Source organism: Oxyura jamaicensis, chromosome 9, assembly GCF_011077185.1.
Source record: "Oxyura jamaicensis isolate SHBP4307 breed ruddy duck chromosome 9, BPBGC_Ojam_1.0, whole genome shotgun sequence".
In the NCBI taxonomy this organism is placed as follows: domain Eukaryota; kingdom Metazoa; phylum Chordata; class Aves; order Anseriformes; family Anatidae; genus Oxyura; species Oxyura jamaicensis.
Window position 1 is genome coordinate 14023390 of NC_048901.1, and position 27894 is coordinate 14051283.

General features: G+C 47.4%; 1 protein-coding gene across 1 annotated transcript in view; it reads left to right on the plus strand.

Moving 5' to 3' along the window:
* MB21D2 (Mab-21 domain containing 2) overlaps positions 1-7234 on the plus strand; it is a 56559-nt gene extending 49325 nt beyond the window's left edge. The window contains exon 2 of the mRNA XM_035334695.1: positions 3549-7234. Coding sequence (XP_035190586.1) covers positions 3549-4813 — 1265 coding nt within the window. The 3' untranslated portion in view covers positions 4814-7234. The remainder of the gene's footprint in view (positions 1-3548) is intronic.
* The last annotated feature ends 20660 nt before the right edge of the window (positions 7235-27894 follow it).

Sequence of the window (27894 nt, forward strand, 5' to 3'; positions counted from 1 at the left end):
CTCATGAAATAGCAGCAGATCCCAACACACACTGAAGGCTGTGAAATCAGTTCATCTGAAATTCTGGAGTGGCTGGAGAACATCTTTGCATTGGTTTTTCTTTCTTTATTTTTTTTAATGGACAGAACAGTCTCTGTGTCATGTGCATCAGAGTCCCAGTTCATTCAAGGATGTATCCCAAATCTAGTTGTTATGTAAAATTAAAATCTCTTTTCTTTGTCCTTTTTCTCTTCTCCTTGTATCTCAGTGCTTGGAGTAAAAATAAATCCTATTTTCCTGCCACTGAAGGAACAGCAAAGGAGTGAAGTCCTCTCTATAGACCTCATTTGCTCACCTGCACCACTCTGAATTGACTGCTTAGTAAACTAACCAGAGAGCCTGGCCTACAGTTTCTCCTTCTTATTTTCTCATATTCTCTGCTTTCCTCATGCTTGTAAGCCTAGTAACTCAGTTACTTGTTATGATGCTGAGTTTTGTATCTTGGGAAGGTCTTAAACTGGTTACATGACTAAGAAAACAGCTTCTTTAAGGCACTTGAGGCAGAAGTGGTAACTGAACACAGATCTCTTACTTAGCGAGATGCCAGCTTTGCCAAACAGCCTTTTCAAAAGAACATTATGCAAGGTATGGTTGCAAATTCTTTTCCCTAGTAGCAGCAAGAGTCTTCTTAAATATCTGTGAACCTCCTCTGATGCCATGAGAGCTGGTGCTTCTGCTAAGATAAAAATCCTGTGTTTGATCCTACAAGTTCTGGGTTCAGCCCTTACAGACAACTCCACAGGGCTTCTACAACTTCCCCAAGGTTATCAGTAACCCCTCCTGGCTGCTCATGGTACGAAGATAGGAAGATGAGAATCCCAATGGCTCTCTGGTCCTCTTACCTTAAGTACTTGGGTCAAGTACCAATTCTGATTATTTTTCTACGTCCTTGCACTTGCATGCTAGCTGAGCTGGAGTACCTGCTTCCGCTGTGCACACACGTGGTTCTCGCAGCTTGCTTTGGGTTGCTGGAACTTGGGATGAAAGCTTTGTGCCAGGGTAGTGTCTGCCATGCAGTGCTGGCTAACAGAATTCCTTGAAATCCTTTCACATATCAAATAGATTTGAGTAAGGGGGTCAGTCTGAACATACTGCAAACCCCCAAAGCCTTACTGAATCCTGATTTTGGCTGTCCCAACTATTTATAGAACACTCTATGCTTATTCTAAATATATTTTCCTCAAAGGGACCTCATCTCAACCCCTTGTTCCACAGCTTTAATTGGATCAGTGATGCTGCTGTGACCTGTTAGCAGAAATTCCTTCTCTAGCTCTGTGGCAGAGCTGCAGATGTTCCTGGTCAAGGCCTTGAAGGGGAAATTTTGAGACAGGCATGACTCAAGGGTTTGGATTTAAGCTTTGCAGCAATCCAAGTAGAGAGATTTTGATGATGTATCAGATCATTTCCTGTAGCCAATGGCTCATTATTTTTTTATGTTCCTCCTTTGATGGTAGGTTTAGAGTTCTGGAGGGAGAAAAGCAAGTGACTTACTGGCAGCGTACTGCATCTTTCCCTTTGAGGAGTCTTCAGCGTTGAAAACTGGACTTAATGAAGAGCATGACAAATATCCTCTCCCTAGAGGAAGTGTAAAGAGCGTTCTGTGGGCAGAAAGCATTTCCTATTGCAAGGATGTTTGAAACTGGTGTTCTCCTTTTCTTTCTCTTCTATAGGGAAGAGAAGTGTCTCTTCTGGGGGAGTGTCTGCATGACAGTGCTTGGACAGCTGTGGCTCTCACTCTGCGGGATAGTTCTTACTAAAATGTTTTCCACTCACCAGGAGCAGAAGCCTCTTCTCTGCTACCTGCCATTTTGCAGCCCCTCTGGCAGTAGAGCCAGCTGCCCAGGCTTCGTCCAGTGCAAGCTCTGCTTTGTGCCAATGAAGTCAGGGGCATTGTAAGCGGGTGTAGGGTTAGCATTGCAGGAATGGCACCTGCTCTCATCTGGCATTGGAGGTAGATCATACATGTCCTGGAGCTTCGTTATTTGTTTTCCCAGCAGATGAACTTGGAGTGTTCAAAAAGGCAAGACTTCAGTCTCACTTGCTGTTGATTGAATGAGGTCAGTTCATCAGCCTTATTGCTTCTGCATAAGAACAGAAGATCTCTTCTGGTCACGGAGAGCAAGTCATCCTAGCGTAGATTCCCCGGTGGAGAATCTCTCCTTTTCAGAAAATTATACAATCTTTTTCAGTCAAATGTTCTGCTGTAACATAGAAGTTTTGATGCAAAGGGAACACTACAGAACTTCACAGGATGTTTTTCATCCCTCAAATTAATATATATATATATATATTTAGAAAAAATGCATTCTTCATTGAATTTTGTAGGTTTGAACAGTTCCTTCTATAGGATGGTCATGTTTTGTCTGTCTCGCTCAGGAACATCTGCAGATCTGCGTGGTGGGTGCCACAGATCACAGTCCTGAGTGAAAACTTCTGGATCAGCGTAGAGGCAGGATGGGCCATTGGGACACCACAAATCCTGAATAGCTGTGCTGCCCCACAGTAAGGGTTGGTGCTGACTTGTATGCTTGGAAAAAAGCAACTGCTCCCTGTCCTTGTGATGTGATTGACCCAGCCTCCACCCTCTGGGTCTCAAACACAACTTGTGTGGGGTCTACAGCACTGAGGATCGACTAGGTTCTAAAGCAGTGCACTGCTTGTACTGGTTCAATGGCGGGGTTTGGAAGCTGTGTCAGTACTGTCTCCAGAAGTCATATTGATTTGGGTGCTCTTTAGAGATCTCATTCTTCTGGGTGCAAGGAAGGAGTGACTGCCACTTACTTGTCCTGCACAAGGCTTTGTACTCCATAGGGTAATGTCGTTCGCTGTGTATCTTAGCCTCAGAAAATGTCTTTGAGGTTGATAGAAGCTTTTCTTGGTTATTATCCTTTAAGGATGAATAGGGCAGCATGTGGCAAGATCACAAAATGGGATTAGCTCAGGTCTTAGCAGGAAAAGTTTCTTAGCACTCCTCCAGAGCTATTTCCTTCTCTTGCAGCCTCTGGAGCTGCATGAAATGAAAAGGGTTATGCCCTTACTTGCCTGGCAGGAAAATCATCCCAGTTCATGGCAGAAAATGGACTGGGTCCAGTGCTCTTGGAAGCAATAAAACAGGTAAAGTATATTTTACAAGGAATTTCATATGGAGAATTAGACAGGAACACCAAGTATTGCCACAAGATGTTTTCCCCTAAGAATTTAGTCCTCAAAACGGTGTTGCTGTGCTTTTACGGAGACTTTTGCTCTTTTCCATTGCTCCTGATATGATGTTTAGGGTGGACTTTACCCACTCCCAGGAGTGCAGGGATGGCCCTGCCTTGAGTTGGGTGGGACTAAAAGTTGGCCTGATGTACGTTTGTATTGCACTAACAGTGCTTGTTTGTTTTGTTTTGTTTTTTTTTGTTTTATTTTTCCTGCTGAGCATGGGATGGGTTTTAGCCCTGTTTAAATCCTGTATCCCAAATCTGTTTGCATTCTCACGGAAGGATTCCTCTTTCTCTCTTTTGCAGGCATGGTTCAGAAACTTGACCAGAAGCTGCCTGTAGCCAATGAGTACCTGCTGCTCTCAGGTGGTGTGCGGGAAGGTGTGGTGGACATTGACCTTGATGAGCTGAATGTGTATGCCCGAGGCACAGACTATGACATGGACTTCACCCTGCTTGTGCCTGCGCTGAAGCTGCATGACCGCAACCAACCAGTCACGCTGGACATGCGCCACTCAGCGTTGTGCCACTCCTGGCTGAGCCTGCGGCTCTTTGACGAGGGAACCATCAGCAAATGGAAGGACTGCTGCACGATCGTGGACCATATCAACGGAGCTACCAATTACTTCTTCTCCCCAACGAAAGTTGCAGACTGGTTCTATGACTCCATTAGCATTGTCCTCTCTGAGATCCAGAAAAAGCCTCAGCGAGGGATGCCAAAGGTAGAGAAGGTAGAGAAGAATGGGACTATCATATCCATCATTTTGGGAGTGGGCAGCAGCCGCATGCTGTACGACATTGTTCCTGTCGTGTCCTTCAAAGGCTGGCCAGCTGTGGCCCAGAGCTGGCTGATGGAGAACCACTTCTGGGATGGGAAGATCACAGAGGAGGAAGTCATAAGTGGATTTTACTTAGTGCCTGCATGTTCCTACAAGGGGAAGAAGGACAATGAATGGAGGCTGTCATTTGCCAGAAGTGAAGTGCAGCTGAAAAAGTGCATCTCCAGCAGCCTCATGCAAGCCTATCAGGCCTGCAAAGCTATCATCATCAAGTTGCTGTCCCGCCCCAAAGCCATCAGTCCATATCACTTGCGAAGCATGATGCTGTGGGCTTGTGACAGGCTACCAGCCAGTTACTTGGCCCAGGAGGATTACGCCGCCCATTTCCTCCTGGGTCTCATTGATGACCTCCAGCACTGCTTGGTCAACAAGATGTGCCCTAACTACTTCATCCCTCAGTGCAACATGCTGGAGCACCTCTCTGAAGAAACCGTCATGCTGCACGCGCGGAAGCTGTCCTCGGTCCGCTCAGACCCTGCTGAACACCTCCGAACTGCCATCGAGCACGTCAAAGCAGCCAACCGGCTCACGCTAGAGCTCCAGCGGCGAGGCAGCACCACCAGCATCCCCTCCCCGCAGTCAGACGGAGGGGACCCCAACCAGCCTGATGACCGACTAGCCAAAAAGTTGCAGCAGCTAGTGACTGAGAACCCAGGGAAGTCCATCTCTGTCTTCATTAACCCAGATGATGTCACAAGGCCCCACTTCAGAATCGACGACAAATTTTTCTGAGCTTTCATCAATGTTTCTTGGGATTTTTTCTTTTGTTTCATTTTTTTAAAAACAAAACAGTGTGCAGTTTTTTTTCAGTTGGTTTTCCTGGATGACTTAGTCTCTTGTTTTTTTACATATCCAGCGTAGATTGGATCTGTTGAGAACAATCTGAATAAATTATAATTCCTGGTTCTGCAGGACGGTGCAGATTTTGAGACAGTATATTACTATTTCATATGCTGCTTTGATTTTTTTTTCATGCACCCATCCCCATTGTCTGTGAGTAGTTTCTAAAGGAGGACAGGCACCATAAACACATATACCAGTGTTATATAGATTTTTTTTTCAGGCTTCCATAATTAATAAACACTGTTGGGCCCCCGGAAGGGAGCACTCACCTTCCGCTGCTTAGGAAATTCACGTTTTTTTTTTTCCTAGAGCTTCCATGACCCTAAAGAAATGAGAGAGACTCTGGGTTGGAAAGCACTCCTGGTAATTTGATGAGGCCAAATCTACTGGGCTGAAGCCCAGTTCATCTGTTTTCACACTTCTAATGCTAGGGGAGGAAGTTGACTTTAGAGATGTTGATGCTTTTGGGGGGAAGGGTTGTTTCTGTTTTGATCTACTTTTTGAATGTAATTGTTCATAATTGGACCCTGTACAGTCCAGAGGGTTGTTTCTGCTGCTTTTCCATGCGGAATAAGGTTATGGAATGTTAGTTTTAGTGTGTGTAATTATTCAAAGCCTTATTTAAATTCTATTAAAGAACATACCATTATAAATGTTAATTGCACTAATGAAATCTCTGCCATTACCTCAGCCCCACTGTTTGTGTTTCTTTCATGAATTAGCATCTGTTATTAGGTACTGGTTGCTTGAGGCCCTTTGGGTCTCATGGTTTCAGGTGATTTCTTGATTGTCTTTTGTAAAAGACTTCCTTGTGAGCCCTGCTATGTTTGAGAAGTCAGAATTTTGCATTGGCATATTTCTTTGGATGCGTATTGTGTGTTGCAGTGCATATTGCATTGATATGTATTGCATGTTGTTGAAACAGGTTTGCCATTAGATAAGGACTTAATGCTAAAGCGGTGGTGTGTGCAAAGTGAATCAGCCAGACCTCGAGCAAAGGAGCTGTCTTGCTTCTCTGATGCATGCATTAGGCCTGATCCCATATGGCAGTTACTAGTCCCGTGACTCCTGTGGACTTTTCTGACTTACCCTGGGATATACGAGATCTTACCTTGGTCTCATGTCTGCAGAAGTTGTTTGCACATAAACTTGTAGTGCAACACTAACAAGGGTTAGTCTGAGCCAAAAAATAAATTCCAAGGATAATAACCATACCAAGGATAATAATTCCAAGCATAACAATAATTCCAAGGATTCCAAGTTCAAGGATAGAGTGGCTTTTTGTGGCTGGCTGGCCAGTGACTGATATTTAGGCCTTAAATCAGCAATTTGGGCTTACTGATTTTCCCAGAGAAGCTGTTCTGATCCAAACTTGATGCATGTTTTAAAATGTGATTATTAGAGCAGGTTGAAGTATCTTTTAAATATGTGGCAGACAAATGAGGAGCGTATCTAGTAAATTCTAACAGATAAAAATTGTGTGTGAAAAATGTGTCACTTCTTTAGTCCAGCCTGTCCAGTAAAGAAACCAGGCTGGTGGAGCAACACACCAGCAGCTTTGGAAACTGCATTCCCTTATTAGATAGCAGGGAGGTTTCAATACCTGATCTAGTGCCCAGGTCACAACTTAGAATTAGTTTTGGGCTCCTCCATCTCTTGGGCATGCTTGAAAAGTTTATCTCATTGCTGCAGCCAACATGTTCACATTTACCTGAATCTGCTGGTACACACGAGCATGAAGAAGCTCCCAGGAGCTGTTGGCTAGGTGGATGTTGGATGAGGATTTAACCTTAAAGCACAATCGGCTGGTGATGGTGAGCCCCGGTGCAGCTGCAGTTATGGCCAAGGAAGGACAAGAATTGACTTCAGTGGAAGCAGAACTGGGTCCTACCAGCGTGGCTACTGCCAAAGATGAGCCTCTGTAAACCCATGTAGCCTGCCGGCAGGGGCAAAAGAACCACCTGGGAATCCTCTCCAGAAGTGCTCCAAAAATGCAGATTCTTTGAAAACGTCTTTTCCCCTATCTCCAGGACTTCCTTCTGTCTGTTGGGAAGAGAGGCTGGGCTCCAGGATGCAACTCCCCATCGCCACGTGAGAGATCTGCTCAGCAGAAAGCCCTCCGGCAGGCAGGGTGCTTTCCCGGGAGCCCCAGCGTCTGTGCCGCTGCTCCTGTGTTGCGCAGGAACACAGCTCTCAGCCTTCCTCATGCCACTGCAACGTCCCGACGACCAGCGGTTTGGCTAGCCCATGTCAAGCTCTGGTGTGTGCTCCTTTCTTTTTGGTTTTAATTAAAAAACATTTTGAAAAGTATCCATCCTGGTCTTCATGCGTTATGAGGAAAAGGTGTGTGTGTTTTTTTGTGGGGGGAGTGTAGACTTGGCCTTTTACCAGACTGGAAAGCAGTTTCCCAGGTAGGTCTGGGGAAGGATTGTATCCTCCGCCTGGGTTGTCTGTCCTCCAAGGAGGCAGAATCCTGATCTCCAGGTGCTTTTGATTCTCAGTCTAGTATTTGCTCCTTTCCACATAGTTACAGCTCTACTTAATGAAGAAGGTTGTCAGCCCAGAGAGGTGGTGTGTGCTCTGTCAGACTCAGTTTTCTCCCTCTCCTACTCCCTGCTTGCGTCTCAGTACACGTTAGGGCAGACTTGCAAAATGCATAGGTCTTTGTGGGATTTAGAGCACTCAGGCAGTTTAGATAGCAAAGACCTATTATTCTTCACTACCTCCTGCAAGTTTCGAGGGGACTGCAGAACTCTTGGGATGTTCTCGAAAGTGCTTCTCACAAGCATTTTAGAGCACCCCATCCCATTGGGCGTCTTGGCTGTGGTCCTACCCCTGGGACAAGCTTTTGCTGTTTCCATAGGGCTTCTGGCCAGTAGCACGATGGGAGAAACAGCTCATTTGACTGGTTCCTGTTGTCACTTCTGGGAGACTCAGTCTGTGCAGGTGATACCTGAGCTGCTGGCAGACGCACCAGCTTGGCAGGGAGTACTCAGAGCACAGGGAGACAACAGAGAGCCCAAGAGCTTTGTGAAAGGCTGCAATCTCCGTTCCTTCGAGCATGCTATGTAAAGCCTCAGTCACTTATGGCTGGCTGTGATAAATCAGTTTCTTCATGTTTTCCACTACTCCAGCCTGCAGAAATGTCAGTGCTGTAACTAGAAAGCTACGACTGGGCATCAGTCACTCATTGCAGGAGGTTCAGCAATATGCTGGTAATTTAACCAGCCACTAGGCAAAGAAAGAGCTATTCTTTGAAGGTCTGCCTTTCCTATTTTCCTTCTGTCACTGTGAGAAATAGCTCTAATTCTGATTTAAATTCTTGGGCTTTCCCTGACTGCTTTGTTCCAGTGGAGAGCAACCTTGCTCTGGCAGGCACAGCAGTTCTGGGCTTGGCAGGGGCACCTGAGCTCTACCCCCTTCTGCATTTGGTGTCCTTGTGGAGGACGGTAGTAAACTGTGAGGCAGACTTGTGTCTGCTACGAAGAGACACGTCAGTGACTGAAGTCCAAAAGCTGGGACTGGAGGGCCGTGGGACAGATTTCAAGTCCTATTAAAGTCCACTGGGACTTGAAAATGTGCTTAAAACTGTGTATTCTTTGCATGATCAACTTGATTGTGATCAGGTAAAAAGTAAGTAGACATCTGTCATCTTTTATTAACCCATGCATAATGCAAGCAACCATGTGTAGTACAAGTGAATGTGGCAGAGGGAAAGGGGAAAATAGACTGCTAATTATTATTTCTTCAATTTTTTGTTACATGTGCATACTTGTAACCTAGAATTGATTAAATAAAAAAATCCATCCCTTTTTGCAGGTTCAGCACGGGATACGTTTTGCCGCTCGGTTTTGTATTAAAGCGAGTGCGTTTGAAAGGTCACTGGCAAGTGAGTGCAGTGATGTTCAGCTTCTCCTGGCACTGCTCAGTGATTAGAAATACTCAGCATGCAAATAGCTTGTTCAACTTCAGCAAGTACATCATCCCCCTCCTGCCAGCTTGCTTGGGGTGAGCTAATGGACTTCTAACATTATACAGCTTAGAGAGTTACTGTCTTTAATAGCTCCTGATTAAGCTCTCCAGAAAGGAAAATAACCATCAAGGGGCAAAGGCTAAACAAGGGGGGCAGAGCGTGGAGAGGGTAAGGGTGCAAAATATATATATGTATATATAGTAGAAAGTTGCTGGTCAATGGGCCCTTGCTGTCATGTTTTGTATTTACGGAAATTCAGCTTTATGTTTAGCACATTTTGAGAACTGTCTGTCAAATGGATCCCAATTTATTTCCTCTGAATGCTTTTAGAACAGTGACAAAATAGTCCTCCATCCCTTCTCCTCCCCTGTTGCCCATTTGTAATCTATAATTTCAGGGCTGATGCGAGTAACTATTGTGTCTTCCTATTATCATTGTCCCTGGCTCAGCACTGTGCTTCCAAGCTGAATGTGGGCTTTGGGGGGTTATTTTTATCTTACTGACCTTCTGTGGTAGAGGAACACACACTCGTTCACTCACCAGACTGCCTGGTTTGCCAAGCAGAGAGATGCGGGTGCATGCAGGGGGCATCAGGCTCTTCAAGTTGACTTGTCTCTCCTCAGATTTTGTGCATTAGGAATAATCAATAATCAAGACATGGCTGAGGTATTGCTAGGAAGAGAGAAGCCATTTGAAGATAAGCATGATTCTCAAATGTTACACAAGCTCTAGTGCAAGGTGGAGGTTGCACCCATGCAGACACTTCTGTCCCTGATTCTCATCCCCTCTGGCCCCTTTGTTTCAGCTTTCTTTTGGGGAGGTGGTGAGGAAAGAGGTGAGCTGATTTTGTCTATCCCAGTGAGAACAAATGTTAGATTTAGCTGAGGTTGTTAGACACTGTATCTGTTTATCTCCAAAGCTCCTTTCTGCTTTTCATCCCATCATGACATTGGCAGGACAGGGAGAGGATTTTACAATCTGTCCAACCAATTCACAACAGAAGGGTGCAAAGAAAGGAACTGACCTTTTTTAAAAATTTATTTATTTATTTATTTATTTATTTTTCCTGAGGGATAAATGACCTTGAGTCCTTCTCCTGCCTCCTGTGTGCCAAGGCTCGTGCGCACAGTATGTTAATAGCCACTGCTAACAGCTTCAGCTGATTAGAGAAGAAAGGCCAAGGTGCTGTTGTGCAAGCCAGCCAGCTCCCCTTCCTGACCTTGTGCCTCCTTTGCAGGTTAAGCCAGCAGTCTCACAGCAGACGCGGCTGTTGTGCTTGCAGGGTGCACTGAGTCTGAATCCGCAGTTTGGGGGGCATCATCCTGCACCTACCACATCAAGAGATACTGCAAGAGATGCTGAAACAGCACAGACGAGAAGATCCTTCCTTGAGGGAGCCCACCGCAAAATCTAACCTTTGCCATCAGCAGCGTGACCTGCGTAGTGACCAGGAGGACGTCATGACCAGTGCTGCCAGGAGGGCACGCTTGTGTCCAGGAGCTTGTGAGTGTCACGCAGCAGCCACTGAGCTAATGCACAAGAGTCAGGGCAATGAGGAATGAGGGCCAGGAACAAAGTCTCTGTGGGGGTCATGTTTGCCCTCTGCCTCCCATGCTGTGCAGTACATGTGCAAAAACGCCCAAACCTGCAACCTCCATTTAGCTTTCTGCTGAGGTTCCCTCTATTTGCCTATGATTTTGTCTAGTCTTGATGGATGTGCACAGTGCTATATTCATTACATTATTTTGTTAACCACTGGTGGCAAAACTGGCATTTGTAAGCAATGCCTTTAACCCCTGGACAGCTCTGAGTACATTTAGATGTTAAATTGCTAAATACTTTAGCTACCTCCACAAATGTTATCTCTGCTACTATCAGAAATGGAAGGAGCAATGGTGTGAAGTTGTTACAGAAAGCCTCCAGAAAAAGCACGAGACCATCAGAAAAAGGGAAGTGTAGGAACTGGACTCAGCAGTCCAAATCACATCAGCTTATTGTGACTAAACGACCAATAAGTCCACCAAGGCGTGTTATCAGGTCAGTAGTACAAGGCTAGTTCTTCAGTTGTTCTTTTCCCCAAGGCACAACGCTACTCTGCATCAAAACCCACGCTAAAGTAGAGAGCGTGAAACCCAGCTACCAAGGAGGGATGGAAAGCAAACGCTGCCCAACTGGTCCCTCCCTATGGTACCCAGCCTGCCCCATGCTCCCCTCCAAAGCATCTTTAAATAAACTCTCCAGGGGTGTTCTGCTACACAATAACAAATTAAAATGAAATAAAATGCTGCTCAAAGGAGCTGGATAAATGCATTGTCATTTGTTGTTATAATAGTCTACAGCACCCTGACCGTCTGTGTCATCTGGCTCTCCAGCTTATTCATGGAGTGGCAAGCGTCATGGTGACTGTGCAGAAAAGGAAGAGAAGTACGAGTTCATGTGAGTTGGAGTAAATAATTCAGAGGCACTGGCTTGCTCTTCTGATGCACAGCGCTGTGCAGGGCTGCCAGGCATGCTGGTCCAGCACACACTGAAATCACGCTCCCTAAGTAAAAGCAAGCTATGAGGACAAATAGGTCAATCCTTTGGTTCCCTTTGCAGCCCAACCAGCAGGTGGAAACCCAGCAGTGGGACTGCATGGAGGGAAGACTGTTTTGGTGCTTTCTGGAGAAGAGAGGTGTGATCAAAATAAGCCAGCAGCCTGTTTTTCCTCTTCAGTGCTCTGTGGTTGAAAGGAATCTGCATCTTCCTCTGAAATCACTGGGAAAAGGAGTAGGACAGTGGATGCTGATGGGAGCTGCTTTATGGGTGAATAATGCCCAGTACTGGGCCATTACAGACATGGGTGTTCTTCCAGGCTGGACTCCCCTCAGGGGGACATGGCTTGTCATATGGGCTGTTTCCTAGCCCAGAGAAGTGTATTTGTTAATGAATAAAATAAATCACTATGGGAAGAGAGCAAGCAGAGCTCTGTGGAGCAGACAGAGGCTCCTCCATACATGAAGTCCAGCCAGGCTCCTGGCTGTCACCTTTACACCCCTCCTGTGTTCCTGGAGCTTTCCTGTTCTGCTTCTTACTGCAGTGGGGACACCACAGCTCTGTCCTGGAGCAGCTGGGTGAGTTTGGACCCTATTGGAGGAGACAAAAGACTGTAGGAAGCCCAGACCTGTGCATGCCTGGGCAGTGCTCGAACAGTGCAAACCAGAGTAACGAGGATTATTTTGCCCATCCCTGCAATCAGCCTGAGAGCTGCACAGCACAGATGAGAGCAGCTGGGTTTCTCGGAAAACAGGCTGTGCTCTGAAGGCTGAGAATTAGTTCAGGTCTTGTCACTTCTCCCCTCAAGACACAGTGCAGGTCTCTTGCCTGCAGTCTGATACAAGCCTGCACTGCTGTGGATGTTTAAAAAAATACACTCTCCAAAATACCTCATTTCCCTTGGAAAAACTTAAACTACCTAAGAGCCAGTGCATTGTGGACAGTCCTTCCACAGAACAAAGCTGAGAGGGAAAATGAACTTCATAAGCTTTTATGCTTCCACTTTCTTGCTATATCAATGTCTTGGAAGTTCTGATTAGAGAAGCTCTGCAGGAGATGTTTCCCACCTCAATACTTCTCTCTAAAAGAGCCAGGAAGACAGTGCAGTGCAGCAGCGTAAGGGCAAGGCACGTTAGGCGATTCCCATACGATGTGCCAGGGGGCCTTTATGGTGTCTGCAGAGCAGGTCCTGCCTGGTTTGCCCTTCCTGCCCCGCCACGCCTTCGCACACCAGCACACACAGAAGGGTCTCAGCTGTGCTCTGGAGGCACTGGGTGCAGCACAGCAGAGGGAAGGTCTGGGTGATCATGTCCGCTTGGAGCCTGGCTGTCCCAGTGGCCCAATCTTGTCAACTGCTTTTATTTCAGGCATGAAAAACTCCAGTTATGCAGCTGCATATGGCTTCAAGAACTAAACATATCTTTGCGCAAAGCTCGGGGGGTTACGAATTGCTGCAGTTTATTTGTGACTGGGGGTGGGATTTATTTATCACGAAGCTCTCAGCTAACCACATCCAGTGAGCTGCCTCCCGAGTAACACTGAGTGCATCTTCCCAGCAAGCGCGGTCCCTGCTGAAGAGCGAGCTGGTGTGCCCACACAGCACAGCTCCACGCAGGGCCAGCAGCCAGGGCGGCTCTGCTGCTGCTGCTCTCCACACATGCTGATCTGTTCTTCCCTTCGGCTGCACTAATTAGACCCCATACAGCTTCTGTTTTTGGGAAGAGCTCTTTTAGGGCCAGCTCAGGTATCTCGACTGCACAACATTCGCCAGCTTGGAAATATCCACTCTGCTTACAAATCTAAATAGGAACAAAGCCTCGCAGCAGTGCTGCAGGCGCCCGGTTCTTACTGGAAATAACCTGCTGTTGTCTGCCTGTGGCCTTGTCCTTTCACGTGCCTGGCAAGATCAAACATTTTGATGGCCAGGGTGATGATGGGGAAGATCTCTGCTGTTCTGTTTTACACACAGGACTTCAGCAAATGTCCACGTTTGCCAGCTTGAATTCAAAGAAGGGGAGGATGGGGGAAGTGGGTGGGGTAGAATTCATGAATTTGTTTGTGGAATAATCTCCTGTATGCATAACTCTCTTTTAGTACCCGATTTTCATTCTCCTCACACGTTATGTTGATTTGTACTACTGCAGCCACTGAAATTCCCTAGCAGTCAGGTAGAGCCAGGAATTTCTGTTAAATATATATAGAATTTCTCCAGGTTCTTTTGAAGAGAGTGATAATATATCATTGCTCCCAGTGGGGACATAGCTGCCTCCTAGCTTATGTCTGCTGACATGCATTAGAGCTGGGCTTGAATGGTAGCAATCAATAGTAGGAACTGCAGCGGCTGAAAGTGCTAAGTGCAGCTCTAATGTTCCTTATGCAAACGCTAATACTCACCAGAGAGCACGCCTGCTCAAATGAGCAAAGAAATAAGATTGACTGCTCAATTTGCTAAATGATTGCCAGCATTTCCTGTTGTTTTCTTAGTTTGCATATCTTAAGAAAAAAAAAAAAAAAAAAAAAAAAAAGTTGCAGAAACTGGAGATGGCAGCAGCAGCCAAAATTAACAAAATAACTCCTCTCTTTTTGGGACAAGTGTGAGTTTTGCACACTCCCAAGTGCAGGTGGGCACACTGACACAGCAAGTGGGCTGTCACCCCCAGCTGCTTAGTGCCTACGGACCCCTACCCTGACACTGACCAAAGCAGGCACGTGTCCCTGATTCAGATCATGGGCAGGACTCGTACAGGGGCGTTACGTCCTTCTGTACAGCTCCTGGGCACTCCATGCCTGATGCTGTAATTCACTGACCCCCCGCTCGGCCTGAACCTGGGCCCTGCCTGCCCCAGTCGCTGAGCACCTGCTGCTCATAGCAGATTAACAGGACCTGTGTGAACTCAGGGTTACCAATGGCCAGACCTGGAATTTGCTCGTGTTAAAAGCCAATTCATTAGCTCTGAACACACAGCTAAAGCATGGAGGGACAACAATGTTACAACAGGCCCCAGGGGTCTGGGATCCATTCCTTAGTCCATCTGCAAGCTGGAGTAATGACAGTGGTGGCTGAGCTTCACAGCAGACCTGGCCTCTTTCCCTTCCGTAAGGCACAAAGAAGTGGAATAGGAGAAAATCCCTTAGCTGTCTTATTTTCTTCTGCCCAGTAACCCTTCCTCACACACTCAGCAGCTGCAGAAGGTTCATGCTGTGGGCACAGCCACCTGGGTGCAGCAGCCCAGGTGAGGGGGATCTGTGTTAGCGGCCATTTGGTGGCACGAGGTTATAAAGGAGGAAGGGATGCCACATGAAGGTCACGCTGCTGGGTTTCTGCTCCAAGGGATGGGGGGGCTCCAGGCAGAGTAAAGCCAGCGATGGACTAAGAAGTAAGTGGGCTTTTAAATGGGATTAGTGTGAATCCGTGTACAAAATAAGGAGCAGGCCCTGCATCCTGGGCCTGGTCTCCTGAGGAGATTTGGGTAGGCACTGCGGTCATGATAAGGCTGATCCCCAAACTGTGAAGTGGTGGAAATTGTTATCCTAAAGGATGTGGGTGGTCTCTCTCCTCTTTTGCTTCAACTGTTTTATCATCAGGAGATTTTAACAAAGCTGGAAGCAAACTTGTGAGTGAGTATGAGGAAAGGCCAGAGCTCGGTGGTGTGTGCCAGGAGCTGGTTGGCCTGCAGAGACAGAGCCAGGCTTAAGGGCATTGGAAGTAGCCTGTGTCCTGCTGCCTGGCCTTTTGCTGTAAAAGGGCCAAGGTAATAAAACAGCAGCAGGGGAGACTTGTTTGGTGTTGAAGCCTTGGATATGCTGCTGGGCTTAAGATGTCTGAAGGTGATGGTTCCTTGTGTGATAATAGTGCCTCAGCCAGCAACAACTGCACATCTTCGTCTGTGAGGAAGAATGTGGTCAGACTGTAAAGAAAGGACATATCTTGGACTACTGTCAAGTTTACTTGGTACTATTACTAACAAACTGAGTTACCAGCTGGTATTTCTTAGTGGTCTTAAACCCTTGCAAAGCATCGTGGAGGGAAGGATAAATGGTTCCTTGGCTTATGTGATTAATTGCAAGGAAGAGGATGTTCATTTCCATTGGAAGCTCAGAAGTATGAGCCTGCTGAGCCTTGTAGGCCATCTGCTTTGTATCTGTCTCGTGGGGTGCTCACCTGAACCCAGCTTGGGTGCAGGGTGCATCAGAAGATCCCTGGTGCTGCGTTGCTGGGTGAGGTAGGCTGCAGCACTGGAAGCCTTACACGGGTCCTGCTGTGAAGCCTGGCAGTTGCCCTGCTCAAGAGGGCAGCTGAACTTTCCTAAGCAAGCAAATGCAGCAGCTTGGTTAAGCCTCACCTCAGGAGCGTGTAGTCTGCATGCTGGTAGGTGGTAGCAGGTGAGCTTGGGCTTGTGAGAACAAAGCTGAGCTCTGTGTATGCCTGGGTAAGTGCAGCTGGGGGAACCTGAGTCGGTCTCCTTGTGCGTGATCCTGGAGACATCTGCAGAATTGCAAATAAGACTGTGAGCAGAAAAAGGTGCTGTAGCAAACAACAAAAAAGATGTGCACTGAATACTGCCAGGTTTCTTCTTGCTGGGCTGTGAGAGGACTTTGAATCTCAACAGCCAAGCACAGATGAGTTAAGCTGATAAGCAGACCACCACCTTTCCCCTACAAAGAGAAGTAGCTCTTTTTGGTCCAGGATCTTTAAGCTCACAATTATTCTCAGCAAGCTTTGTTGCTGCTCAGTGGCAGCAGACCTATGCTGTAGATGTGTGGCAGGGAATGGTGTGATGTGAGGTGTCAATGGTGCAATACAGCCAGCAGGGAGGGGAGATGCTTCTCTCACTAGTTCTCTAATAGGTCACCTGTTGAAATGGTGAGTTAAAAAATATATTTTAATTTGTGGTCTGTGATAAAATGTGGAGCTAGATACAAGTGGAAAATATCTTCTTCCCACCATTGTCCAGAGGCATCTGAGTTCAGACTGGTGCCCCAGGACACAGACTGTCCCTTCCCTCTCTTCAAATTCAAAGCCCAGCTGGTCCTGAAGCAGCCACAGTCACTCTTCTCACCCTGCCTCATGAGTGCTCACAAAACCAGTGCAAGTTAGCAATGATGTCTTTGCTTTACCTCCACTAATGTTGTCCCATGGTGGGACAAAGACTGGGGGAGATACCTCGTGCTGCATGGCAAATGCTGAATTCTCAGAGCCCCAGTGTGCTGGGCACTGACTGTTCCTTCTGGATGATTCCTGCCTGAAATGCTTGCAGTAATGATTTCACTGACCTGAACAGTGTGAGAGTCCTCTGCAAAGCACAGGTGTGTTGTGTTTTTGTTAACATTAACATCTGAGTGTCCCAGACTCTGTTCTCAAAGTTCTCATTGCCTCCACAAAGTTTCTGGCTTGTTAAAAGCATAAACTGTGCAACAAGGTGTTCTCCAGTGTATCAGCACAATCACTGTGCTTATTGCACTTTAATATCTTTCTTCCTTCCTATGCTACACCACCTCATTTCTCCACCTTTCCAAAGACAGAAAAATAGCCTAGAAAAGCAATTTTTTCCAGCTTGTGTCATTATTTTTAAGCTAATATCCTGCTCTTGAGAAGATGTTTAGACCACAATTTCCATCCCATTGTTATGTTGTTCCATCTCTGCTCACCTGTGAACATAGCTGAGGGATATGATTGCACCATCCATCTTCACTGAGCCCAAAGAAGTAAATCCACCAGGGGCCAGGGCAGCTGGTTTTGTCAGTCCTGAAATAAGGATTCCAGGCAGCTCTCTGTGCCACAGGTGGCAGATGCATTTTTGTTGCTTTCTGCACAGCCTGATTAGCAGCACACCAGTGAAAACAGGCAGAAATCAGAACTCTCAGCTTCAAAGTTTCCGTGACTGAGTATGAAAGGAAAAGCTAACACCTTTTTCCTCCTGACCCCCTTTTCCTATCAGGTTCTAGCAACTGCATCTAGACTTCTGTGTGAGTTTTTAACTTTCCTTATGGATATGTCTTACTAGGTTCTGTTATGGGTCAGAGAAAGGGAGCTGCTCTGGATTCCAGCTGCTGGATGAATCTGAAAATCTAATGGCAAGGGTGCTTTTTGATATGATCTTTTTATACCCACTGTGTATAAATGTGTGATGAACAGTTTAACTACAAAAGTGAACACCTCAGTTCTCAGTGACTCCAGCCAGCTGCTGTTCCTATTTCCTTTCACTGAAGCTTAGTGAATGAAGGGTGTTGATTCCATATGGGGATGGGCTAAAACAGCATTGATGCTCTAGATCTGGTGAATTTTCATCACTGCTGAAGGATGTGGTTATCTCAGGTAACAATCTGTTGTCTCTGGTGGGAGATAAGCTTTTGTCATGCAGCCATTTATACCCATGCAATGATAGTGCCATTTTACCTTTGAGATTTTAACAATGCAGAAAGATAGTATTGCATGACCTTGCTTTTGGCAGTGTGTGTGAACTGATGGCAGCCAGCAACACTTTCATCTGTTCTCAGCTCAACTTCTTCCTTCCCAGTCCTCTTCTATCTGTTCGCCCTTGTAATTGGAGATAAGCTGGACCCACATAGCTATGCAGCATCAGAAATGTAATCTAGACATCTATTCTGTTTGAAGGGCACATTAGAAATGTGATTCAAAGAAGTCAGATGCCTACGGTCTATTTTCTGTGAGCTGCTTGGAAAAATCTGCGCTGCAACTATTGATAGATACGTGTTTGAGGAACACCTGGAGGTGTCTGATGTTCTCTTGAAAACAGCACAATGCCTCTCTGAAAAGCAGCTTTGCTCAAGGACAGCTTTATCCTCCTCCTAAAAGGAGATCAAACTCTTCATGGGAGGGCAGTCAGGGGCCGCTAGGGACTTTGATAAGGTGATGAAAGCCTCCAAGTGATTCATTTTTCAAGCAGAGCAGGAGTTCAGTCTGTGCAGGTCTGCAGAAGAGATTTTAAAATACCCTCTCATGCTGTCTGAGAACAATGCAGGGCTTGGTGAAAGATCAGGTACATTTTCTGTCTTTGCACCCTATCCAGGGCATTTTGTTATCGAACAAAGCCCCGCTTGCTGTGCAGTGCAGCTGCTAGTGAGGTTCAGATGCCTGAAGCTGGGCTTCCTTCTCAGAGCATCGCCGAGCTCCTAGCTCTTGTAGAAACATGGGAAGGAAGGTCTCAGCTGAAGAGGGGCAGGGGTGAGCATAGAATTTTGGAAGTCTCTTGCCTTTGTCCAGATACTGAAGTTCTCCAAGTACAGAATAATCCTCACTTCTAGATCTTGTCCCCTCTCTAGGATCTTTCTCTCAGGGTGGTCTCCTGGCTTCTATAAGCACAAGCATTGTTTGGCAAGGCTAAGGCCAAGAAAGTGGAAATCTTAGAGGGAGGTTATCTTGACCAAAAATGCTGTCTGGAATGGGCAAAGCTGCACCACCCTGCTCCTGAGAGATGCATTGAGATCTTGAGGCTTTATCAAAAAACAAAGGTGGAGATTCTGCCCTGAGTGTGCTGGGCCAGGGAGCTCTCAGAGCCACAGCAGCTAAGCAAGCTATAGCATTTGACTAAATCTGAGAACTCTTTCCTTAGCCTTCCCTTATGCACTAGTCCTGTGGACATCTGAGTCCTCGAAGTGGTGGAAATGAGATGCGATGCTTTGGGATGCCCTGGCTGGGTGGTCAGTGAAATCCTGTGCAGTGAGACCCAGTAAGGCTGAGTTATCTGGATTAGACACAACATCTGATTATCTTGCTGATAATCCTGGCCTCAGTAATTTAATCAGGATGGGGATTGTGAGGCCAGGATCAGGCAGGAATAATGGGTGATTGTCCCCTTTGTGCATCTGTAGCACTTGGGGCTCTGTTTGCAGCAATATCTGTAATGCATTTAAGTGCATGTACCTGTGTGGCCACTGACATCACAGCTGGAGCCTCCTGTTGTTTTTTTCACCACTCATAGGTGGAAAGTCTGCTATGGAGTGGCTCGGGTGAGACAGATTCCCCTATTTGATTTCTTTGAATTCTCACCAAGTGTGTGTGAGAGGGGACAGGTATGTGATGCCAGTTTAAACAAACTGGAACAGCAGAGAGAATGATCCAGCCCAGCAAGAAGAGCAGATGGTGTTAACCTGCCCGTCAGAGAGCAGCAGGCAAGGAGACCTGCTTCTGGGGGAGGGCTGCGTGGTGTGCTCTGTGGCCTGATCCTGTCTTTAGCAAGGTTCTCCCAGTGTGGATTCAGAATGGAGCTGCTCAGGCATGTGTAGAAGTGCCCAAAGAGAGACTGTTCATGTTGGTTTTTAATTGCAAAAGACAGATTGGGATGGCCTGACACCTGGAGCACCTGGCACTCTAAGGTCCTGCAAAAACAAAAGGTACCCAATGTAGCCAGCTTCCCCAAGCCCAAAATGGATTAAGACCTTATGTGACCCACCTGAAAATATGCAGATGGGAATAAGAACCACCAAAGGGAATGTAGACGTAGTTTTTCCCATGTATGCTCTCATGCTCTGCCTGGCCCTAGCAGTGAGCATAGTCTTAGTCCAGAATGGCCGGTGGTGCCTTAGGATTTGGGATGCTTGCTGTAAGATGCTAGAGAATAAAGGGTGAGCTTGGAGCTGCTCCATGCCTAGCTGAGGGCAAGCTGCTTTCTGTACTCCTTGTGCCACAATTTACGTAGGGCTCTTACCACGGTGCATATGTGATCTATAGGAAGCCATGTGAGCAGTGCCAGTGTGCCGAGAGGCATAAAATACATACATTGTACAGGTCTGCTATTCTGCAGGGATGGTTAAAGTAAGCCTACAGGGTGAGCAGCGGCTGTCAGGGGAGTGTTTGCAGTGCAGGGGATGGAGAAAAAACCGAGCTCGCCATTTCTTGTTCCAGCCAGGAGAGGGCAGAGGTACGTACACAGCCCTGCGTGGCCTCGGGAGGCTGCAGGCACGGAGTGATGGCATTGCGTGGGCACTGCCAGGGGGCTGAGCAGAGGCGGTGTGTGCCCCCTGGGCCTTGGTGCTGGAGGAAGCAGGGGGCACCAGCGAGACAGCGAGTGCTCGGCCTCGTCTGGGGAGGGAGCCTGCTCCAGCGTAGGGCTGAGCAGAAAACCTGAAAAAAGGAGGAATGAAAAACCAAAGGAGAGGATGGGTGCTGCAGGAAGGGAGAGGAGTGTCAGGTGGCTATGGCACGGCTGGGTGCTGGGCAGGGAGACAAGAGCTTTCCTCCATGCGGTGAGCAAGGCTGGTGCCTGCGTGCAGGTGCCAGGATTGTGGTGCCTGTGGGAGGCTGTGGCCGGGAGCTGGGGAGATGGTTTAGCTGCAGCTCCCAGCCTGTAGGGCTGCCTCATGGCCTGGTGCACCAGGGCCAAGGGGGTTTCAGCTCAGCGTGACCCCTGCCCACTGCTGGCCCTGGAGAGGTGGCACCCTGAGCGCTGCGTTGCTGCACTTCTGGTGCTCAGGTGTTCATGACATGGAGAATTTTCAGGATCAGGCAGTAGGTTTTTCCAGCAAATGCTTTTGTTTTTGGAGCTGTTTGCCAGTTCGTGCTTTCTTGGTGCTGGCAGGAAAACATCCCAGTGGAAAACAACTCCATTGTTTTCCCACTTGCTGTTCTTACTTTTTTTCCGCTGCTGCCAGTTTACTGCATGTGCCATCATTCAATGTTTATGCTGCTCTCAGACTTGACATAGCATCGTTTTTGCTTTCTGTCTGTCCTCTTGGTTGCTCCTGCTGGTCCCCTTTCACCCTGATCCTCTCACTTTCTCATCCCAGTGCAGTGGGGAGCCTGTTGTAGCCCAGTCCCAGTTCATTCCAGCCTTGGCTTCCTCTGCTTCTGTTACTCAGAGGGTTTCAAACTCCATTGCCATGCTGAATGTGCTAAACTTTCCCAGTTCTGCCACCTTGCTGACTAAATAGTTTTCCTTCTCCAGCTTGCTTGCTGGCATGGGATTCAGCTGCAGCTGGCTTCCTGCCACCTTGAGTCACTCCAAACCTCCTTCCTCTGCCTTCATTTCTTTTTCTGACCAAAATCTCTTCTGCTTTTAAGACATGCAAGATGATGTGCTCTCCTTTCTCCTTGTCTCCTGGATCCGAGCGCAGGCACCCTCTCCCATCTCCCAGGCTCCCAGTATCTATTCCTATCCATGCTGTTATTCTTCCCCTTCAGCCCACCCTCTCTTCTGGCAGCGCTTCCTTACCAAACAAGCTTGCTATTCAAGCCCCCACATGTTTTTCTAAATACAGCCTGTCTCTGCACCTTGACTTGCTAAATGTCTTCATCAAAGCCAGCCCTTCTGTCCCCTGATGTCCTACTCGTGTTGCCTGGGACACTCTCAGCTCTTCCCTTCCCTCCCCAGACTGTCTTCCACAAAGTCCCCTGGAAGATGCTGTGCGTTGGCCCTTTTCAGTCCAAATTTGTGCAGGTGTCCACATCAGTCTGTCTCTGGGCCCTTTCTTTCCTCCCTTTACATCTCATCTGTCTTCATCCAAGCAGTAAATTGTCTTTTGTAGATGTTTTGTCATCTTTTTGCAGGCTGAGACAGGAGGCGACAGGTCTAACTTAAAGATTTCTATGTGGATTCAGCTATCTGCTTGGTCTAGATCAGAGCTCGTCATTTTTCCCTAATTTTTGATTCCTGCTTTCCCAGTATCAGTGGACATTGCCATTAGCCCCTCATTTGCCTCAGAGAATTCAGTGGTTTCCCAAGCTGTGGCTACTTTCGCGCACACTCTGCAGAAGTTCCCCTTTCCCACACCAGCCCTCCCTGCCATCTTTTCCATTACTACCCCACGCCTCCTCCCCTGCTGGGGATTACCTCGGGCTGCTCCTCTCCATCCTGAATGTGGCTTCCAAGGGGAGTCCTTTCCCTCGCTTAGGAAAATCTCAGGTAGTTGGCATTTCTGCACTGCTAACTGGTACGTGCCTTCAACATACCTCTGCAGAATGAGTGCAAGACTTCTCCAAGGCCTTCTTGCTTTGTCCCTAGTGTTCACCTCAATTCAAAGCCAATCACTAATAGAGAATATACTGCAAAAACTGCCCAAGGAGCTGATTTTTTTCTTCTCACCATTCATCCTCTGCACAGCTGCTCCTCTGAGGAGAGGAATGTCATCGTAGTGCTGTCTGAAGAAGCTGCTTCTTTCTGGCATTTTAGCTGTGGAAAATAGTCACTGACGAAGGAACAGGAATTCCCTTTTGCCTGAACAAAGAGCTAAGAAAAGGGCTCTAGAAATGCAGAGGAGGAAAGACTAGTTCTATGTGCTGCAGAAAATGAGATCCCAAGAATGGGCTTTGGAGGGAAAGGGCAGTGGGGAACCTGTTCTGTCCCTCCTGAAGTGCATGGAGGCCAGCTTTGGGCATGGCTGGGGCAGGCAGAGGCAAAACTGCACCTTGACATATCCTCTGACCTGGCTGTTCTGCCAGCTATGACTTACGTGCCAGATGTGTGTAATACTATGACACAGCTAAAAATCTGCCTTTCCAGGGCTTCTGGGCCAGGTCTTCAAGGGTAAGGTTGGAGGACGGGAAGAAGAACATGAGTCTGATCTCACGTGGGTGTAGGCTGAGTGCTTTCTGGGCCTGATTCTTGAACTGACCTCTGAAACCCCACCTGGACAGCTCTTCATGATAGGAAAAACAAAAATCTTAATATACTTAACATGTGTTGGACTCGGTAGAATAAATGAAGAATATGTACAGGTGTGTTTTGCTGCTTCTGCCTCAAAGCTCTCTGCTTGCTGCAGTCCATTTGACTAACCAGTAGTAGGTTACAGACACTGCCCACAATCTCAAAGCTTTCTGTTATTCTTTGCTGAAAAGCCTGCAACAAGAGCAGAGGTGGAGAAGTGCTGGAGAGCGAACAGGTTTTCAGTAACTTGCAGCTGGGTTTACTGTCAGATTTGAACCCAAGACTTTCTGCATTCATATTTAGCTGTCACCTGGAAGATAACACTACAATGTTAAGAAAATACTATAGCTAGGTTATGTCTCGTCCTCCCGTGGAAGGGGATGTACTCAGCAGGTAGAGCTGAGTCCCTGCCAGTTTTTAAGCAGCTGTTTTGCAGAAAGGTGTGTGGTCTGGTCGTGTGGGTGGGGATGTAGCTGAATCCCCTGCCTCTCCTGGCTATGTCATGGCCACGGCTGGCAAGGGGGAAGCAAGCAACATCTTCCAAATGCTGCTCATCCTTTCAGGCTCAGGCATGCTGATTTTCATACTGTTTGGGTTGGTTGCAGCCCAAAGCTTCTGGGATGAAAACAGTGAGATCCCATCAATCAATGAAAGCAAGGCTTAAAGAAATTGCTATTTATGTATACAAGCTAAGCAAACAAGCCAGCCAAGCTTTTCTGTAAGAAAAACCTCTGCAGAGAAGAGCAGACACATGCAGTATCCTGGCAAACTTTATGAAATAAGCCACTGAAGAGTGCTTATGCCTAGTGTCCAGTGGATCTGGGGACAGGAGGCAGGTGAAATCCCTTTCTGGATACAGAACTGATTGAAATCTAGGGTTTGCTACACATTACAGCCTTTGGGCATGTTCTGTGCATGACTGGTGCTTTCCTGTCAGTGCCAGACCCACCTCCAGGGGAGAAGGATTGTCCTTGCAGCTCAGCCTGGGTTTCCACGAGGTCTGGTGTTCCCACACATACCTTACCCACGAGCAGATGCACGAACAGAAAGCTACATGTTCTTAGGAAAGCAATGTTGCTTCTTGGAGCTCCAGATGGGCTGGGTGCTGGTACCAGGAGGTTAAAATGGGGTTGGAGCTTGGCTTCACCCCCAGGCAAGCTAGAGCTGACAACATTTACTTCAGGGATCGAGTCTTCCTGCAAACCTTACAACCCTCCGTGTCAGGGATGGAGGAACCCTGCATGCTTCCTGTTCTTGTGGGTTTGATTTTTGGGGAGGACTGCAGGTTTTTTCCACTTCTCCTATTTTCACCACTGGGAGTGTAGGTGCTAATCAAGCAAAACGCATGAGTTTGTACTTCAGGTTGAGCACGTGAATATGTTCTGCCTTTACCACGGCTGTTCAAGTGCTTAAAATTTGTGTCAGTGCCTGGGCAGCTAATGCAGAGATAGGTAACTTCACACCTAAGGTTGGTCTGTCTTCCCATTTTGCAGCTGAGAGTGTATTAGTTTAATTAGCATTACCCTCAGCTTTTGTCATTCTTCCTCCTTCAATCCTTTTCTTTTCTTCTTATTGCATATCTGTCTCCTGATTGAATTTCGCTGCTGTTGTCAATGCTCTTTTCGGGGTATCTGCCAAGAGGAACTCAAGCTCTACTGGTCAAGTCAAATGGCTGCCAGAGGTGCTGGTATCATGCAGTACTTTTTTTGTGTGTGCCTTTTGTATTTGGATACACCATTTTTCTGCCTTTTGTATTTGGACAAGCTCTGGGTTTCAGCCCGAGTTATCGCAGCGAGATCTGATTCCCTGAGGCAGGGAAAAGCTGCGCTGTGAATACACTAATGCTGCTGCTCTTGGTTCTGCAGGTTTGGTTGTGTTTGTTTGAATGTAACATTCTGGAAAATGATGAAAATGAGCAGGGTAAACACAGGCCAGTGGAAAAAGCGTTGGAGCTGGATAGAAGGCAACTTGCTGTGCCCAAGGTTCTGCCTGTTCCCTACTGCAGTGATGCTGGGAAGGTCTGGCACTTGCTCAGGTTTTTGGTGGGTACCAAATAGCTGCCTTGGAGTGCATCTCACAGGACTGCAGGGTCAGAGGACAGAGTTCAGCACCCTGGAAGTCATTGTTACCTGGTAGGAATAAGGCAAAGAAATTGCCTGCTGGGAGCTGGGCCTCGGCAGAGGTCAGTCTGCTGTGATGTCCTGTAATAGAATATCAAGGATATGAATGTTGCTCAGCCTTGATGGCTGAAGAGTAGTGATGAGCTAATAGCTTTTTATTGTAGGAAACAGGAGCAGGCAAATAGGTAATAGGATTTTAAGATAAATAGTCCATCCCCTGCAAGCATCCTAGCACTTGGCTCTTAGGAGGGCATGCTGCCTGCTGCTGCCACAGGTGAGCTGCCAGCAGGAAGCTCCTTCCTGCCTCTGCACTGAAAAGCCTCCTTTTTCTTGTGCAAAGCATGCTGAATGGATGTAATTACCTTTTTCAATTAAGTCAAAAAGGGGCTAATGCTTAAGTGGCTCCATTGAGCAGCTTATTTTCATATTTACTTTTTTTTTTTTTGCATGAAAGCCTTAAGCTTCTGTAATGGAATAATAACCTGCCTTCTGAAAGCTCTCTGCCCACAGCTGGCAGAGGAGGTGACCCAGGTATTTACTAAGCTGAGTAATCAGAAGTCCGTGGTGGGGCTCAGAGGGCCCAGGAGCTGGCCCTGAAAGCATTTTCTGGAAGGATGGAGAACAACCACCAGATTCCCTGGGCTCTGAGGAGTTCAGGATGCTTGGTCCCTCCCAGAAAACTGAATTTTGGAGTTGAGGTGTTTGGGTCAGATCCAGCTAGCATTAAAGTCAACACCAAGACTCCTGTTAATGGTGCTAGGGTTTCTTCCAGGTGGCTATCTAATGCACTGCCTTTTTCCCTACTTAGCAAGACAGAAAAAGCTGGGGGAGGAGTTCCCCAGTTATGTTCTGGGGGGCTGGTGTGTTCTGGTATACTTCTGCATTTCTAAGGGACTCCTGATGTACAAATCCCAGGACTTCTCGTCTGACCTTTCTTGTGACTTTTAATATCCTGGTGAATCAAGCATCTAGTCTTGGAGTTCAGTGTTTGAACAAACTGATGCAAACATCTGCCTAAGGATGCTTATAAAGAATAGCTTTAGTGAAAGTAGAAAGCCGGTGGTACTCTCCCAACCCAGTGCTGGTGCTTGGAAGGACCTTCCTGTGAGCCTGTAAAAGGCTGGTTGCCTTCCTGGTTTTCTTCCACGGTGGTTTTAGACTTCAGTTGCATGTAATTGCAGAACTGCTCCCTTGTTTTGGTACCTCTGTGGTTTTAGTGCTTTCTCCTTTACTAATACGCTACTGTCTGATTAATCTCAACATTTGATCAGCAGTTTTATGTAATTAAACTGCACTTGCTCAAAGATTATGGCATGCTTTGGTCTCTGTTCCGCACACCAGCTCCTGATGCGCTTGCACTCTGCGTGCAGCAATTACTTGGGTGATGCGAGGAAGTGACCTCAGCTGGTGAAGTGGCAGCTTGTGACGGTGTTTGATGTACATGGCTTCTGGTTGTGAGCAACATCACAAGGTGATGGATGGCAGGTTGTAGAACATTGTTTTGTTTTGTATTTTGCAAATACTTTTCTTTGATAAAAGCTTCTGCTCTCTGTTTACTCCTCCTCTTCCCCTGCCCCACGCCTTATCTCAGCAGCACCTGAGTCCCAGTCTGTGTCCCAGCCTGTTTTCTTGCAGCCTGCTCTTTTGGCTTGTGCTTTTCTGAGCACAGCTCATAGTCCTTGGATGTCTTCTGAGACTGGTATGGTAATGGAGCGGTCTTATTTTCTGTCCTAAAGGAGTCTTCTGCCGGCTAATGATGGCAGTTAGCTAATGATGCCTATCGCTTTGGGGGAACAGATGCTACAGAAAATGGGACTTCCAGAAGCACATGGCTGAGCCCTGCTCCCCATTCCTCAAGGGGTGCACTGGTGTTGAGGTAGGCCCATGCTGACCATGGAGGCAAGTAGCTATTCTTCCCCCCTTGGTCAGAACTCCGTGCAGCTGCTTTTTGATGGAACTGTTCCTCATCTTCAAGGTCTCAGGGCAGGGCAAGTGCCTTTCTGTGACCAGCAGTGACAGCAGCAGGAATTTGTCTGATCTGGATGCTGAGGTTGGCTTCTGGGCACTTTGGGAACCCGTTGGGTCATTAGCACCGAGATTCTCCCTGGCAATCAAAGCGTAGGACTGAAGCAGGCTGATGCCCAAATGTTTTGTGTAGTGCTCAGTACAGAAGCTGTCCCCCAGCCCTTGACTTAGTGCCTCTGTGCATGGGTTTCCTGCCCTTTTTAGATGGTCATCACCTGAAACTGGCAGTGAGCAGATGAAATCCCACCCCTGGTGGTCTGCTCCTTCCTGGCACATCTACTCTCCCGCAGAAGTGCCCCATGAAGACACAAGAGCACGTGCACAGCTTCAGGCACGACCTCATGGTCTGGCTGGTGCCTCTGCCCTCGCCAACAGAGGCTCCCTCTGGAGAAGGAGGCACGGTGCCAGGGGAGCAGATGGGCAGGAGCGGCAGCAGCTGGGACACCATGTATGATCATCACGTGGGCTTACTGTCCGCGGCAGTGTCGAAATGGCCGCTTGGTTTGTTGTGTCTGTGCTCAGGGGAGCTCCTAACCTAGCTGGTGCAGAGGGGACAGGCAGAAGTGGCAGGTTTTCCCCCCATCAGTGGGGAAAGCAGCAGGTTCCTGGGGCCCAGAGGTAATGCTTCCAGCTGTGGAGCACCATGTGGGAGCAGCAAAGCTGAGCCCTTGCAGAGTCCCCTCTCATCTGTCCAGGCTGAGATTTCCTATGCCA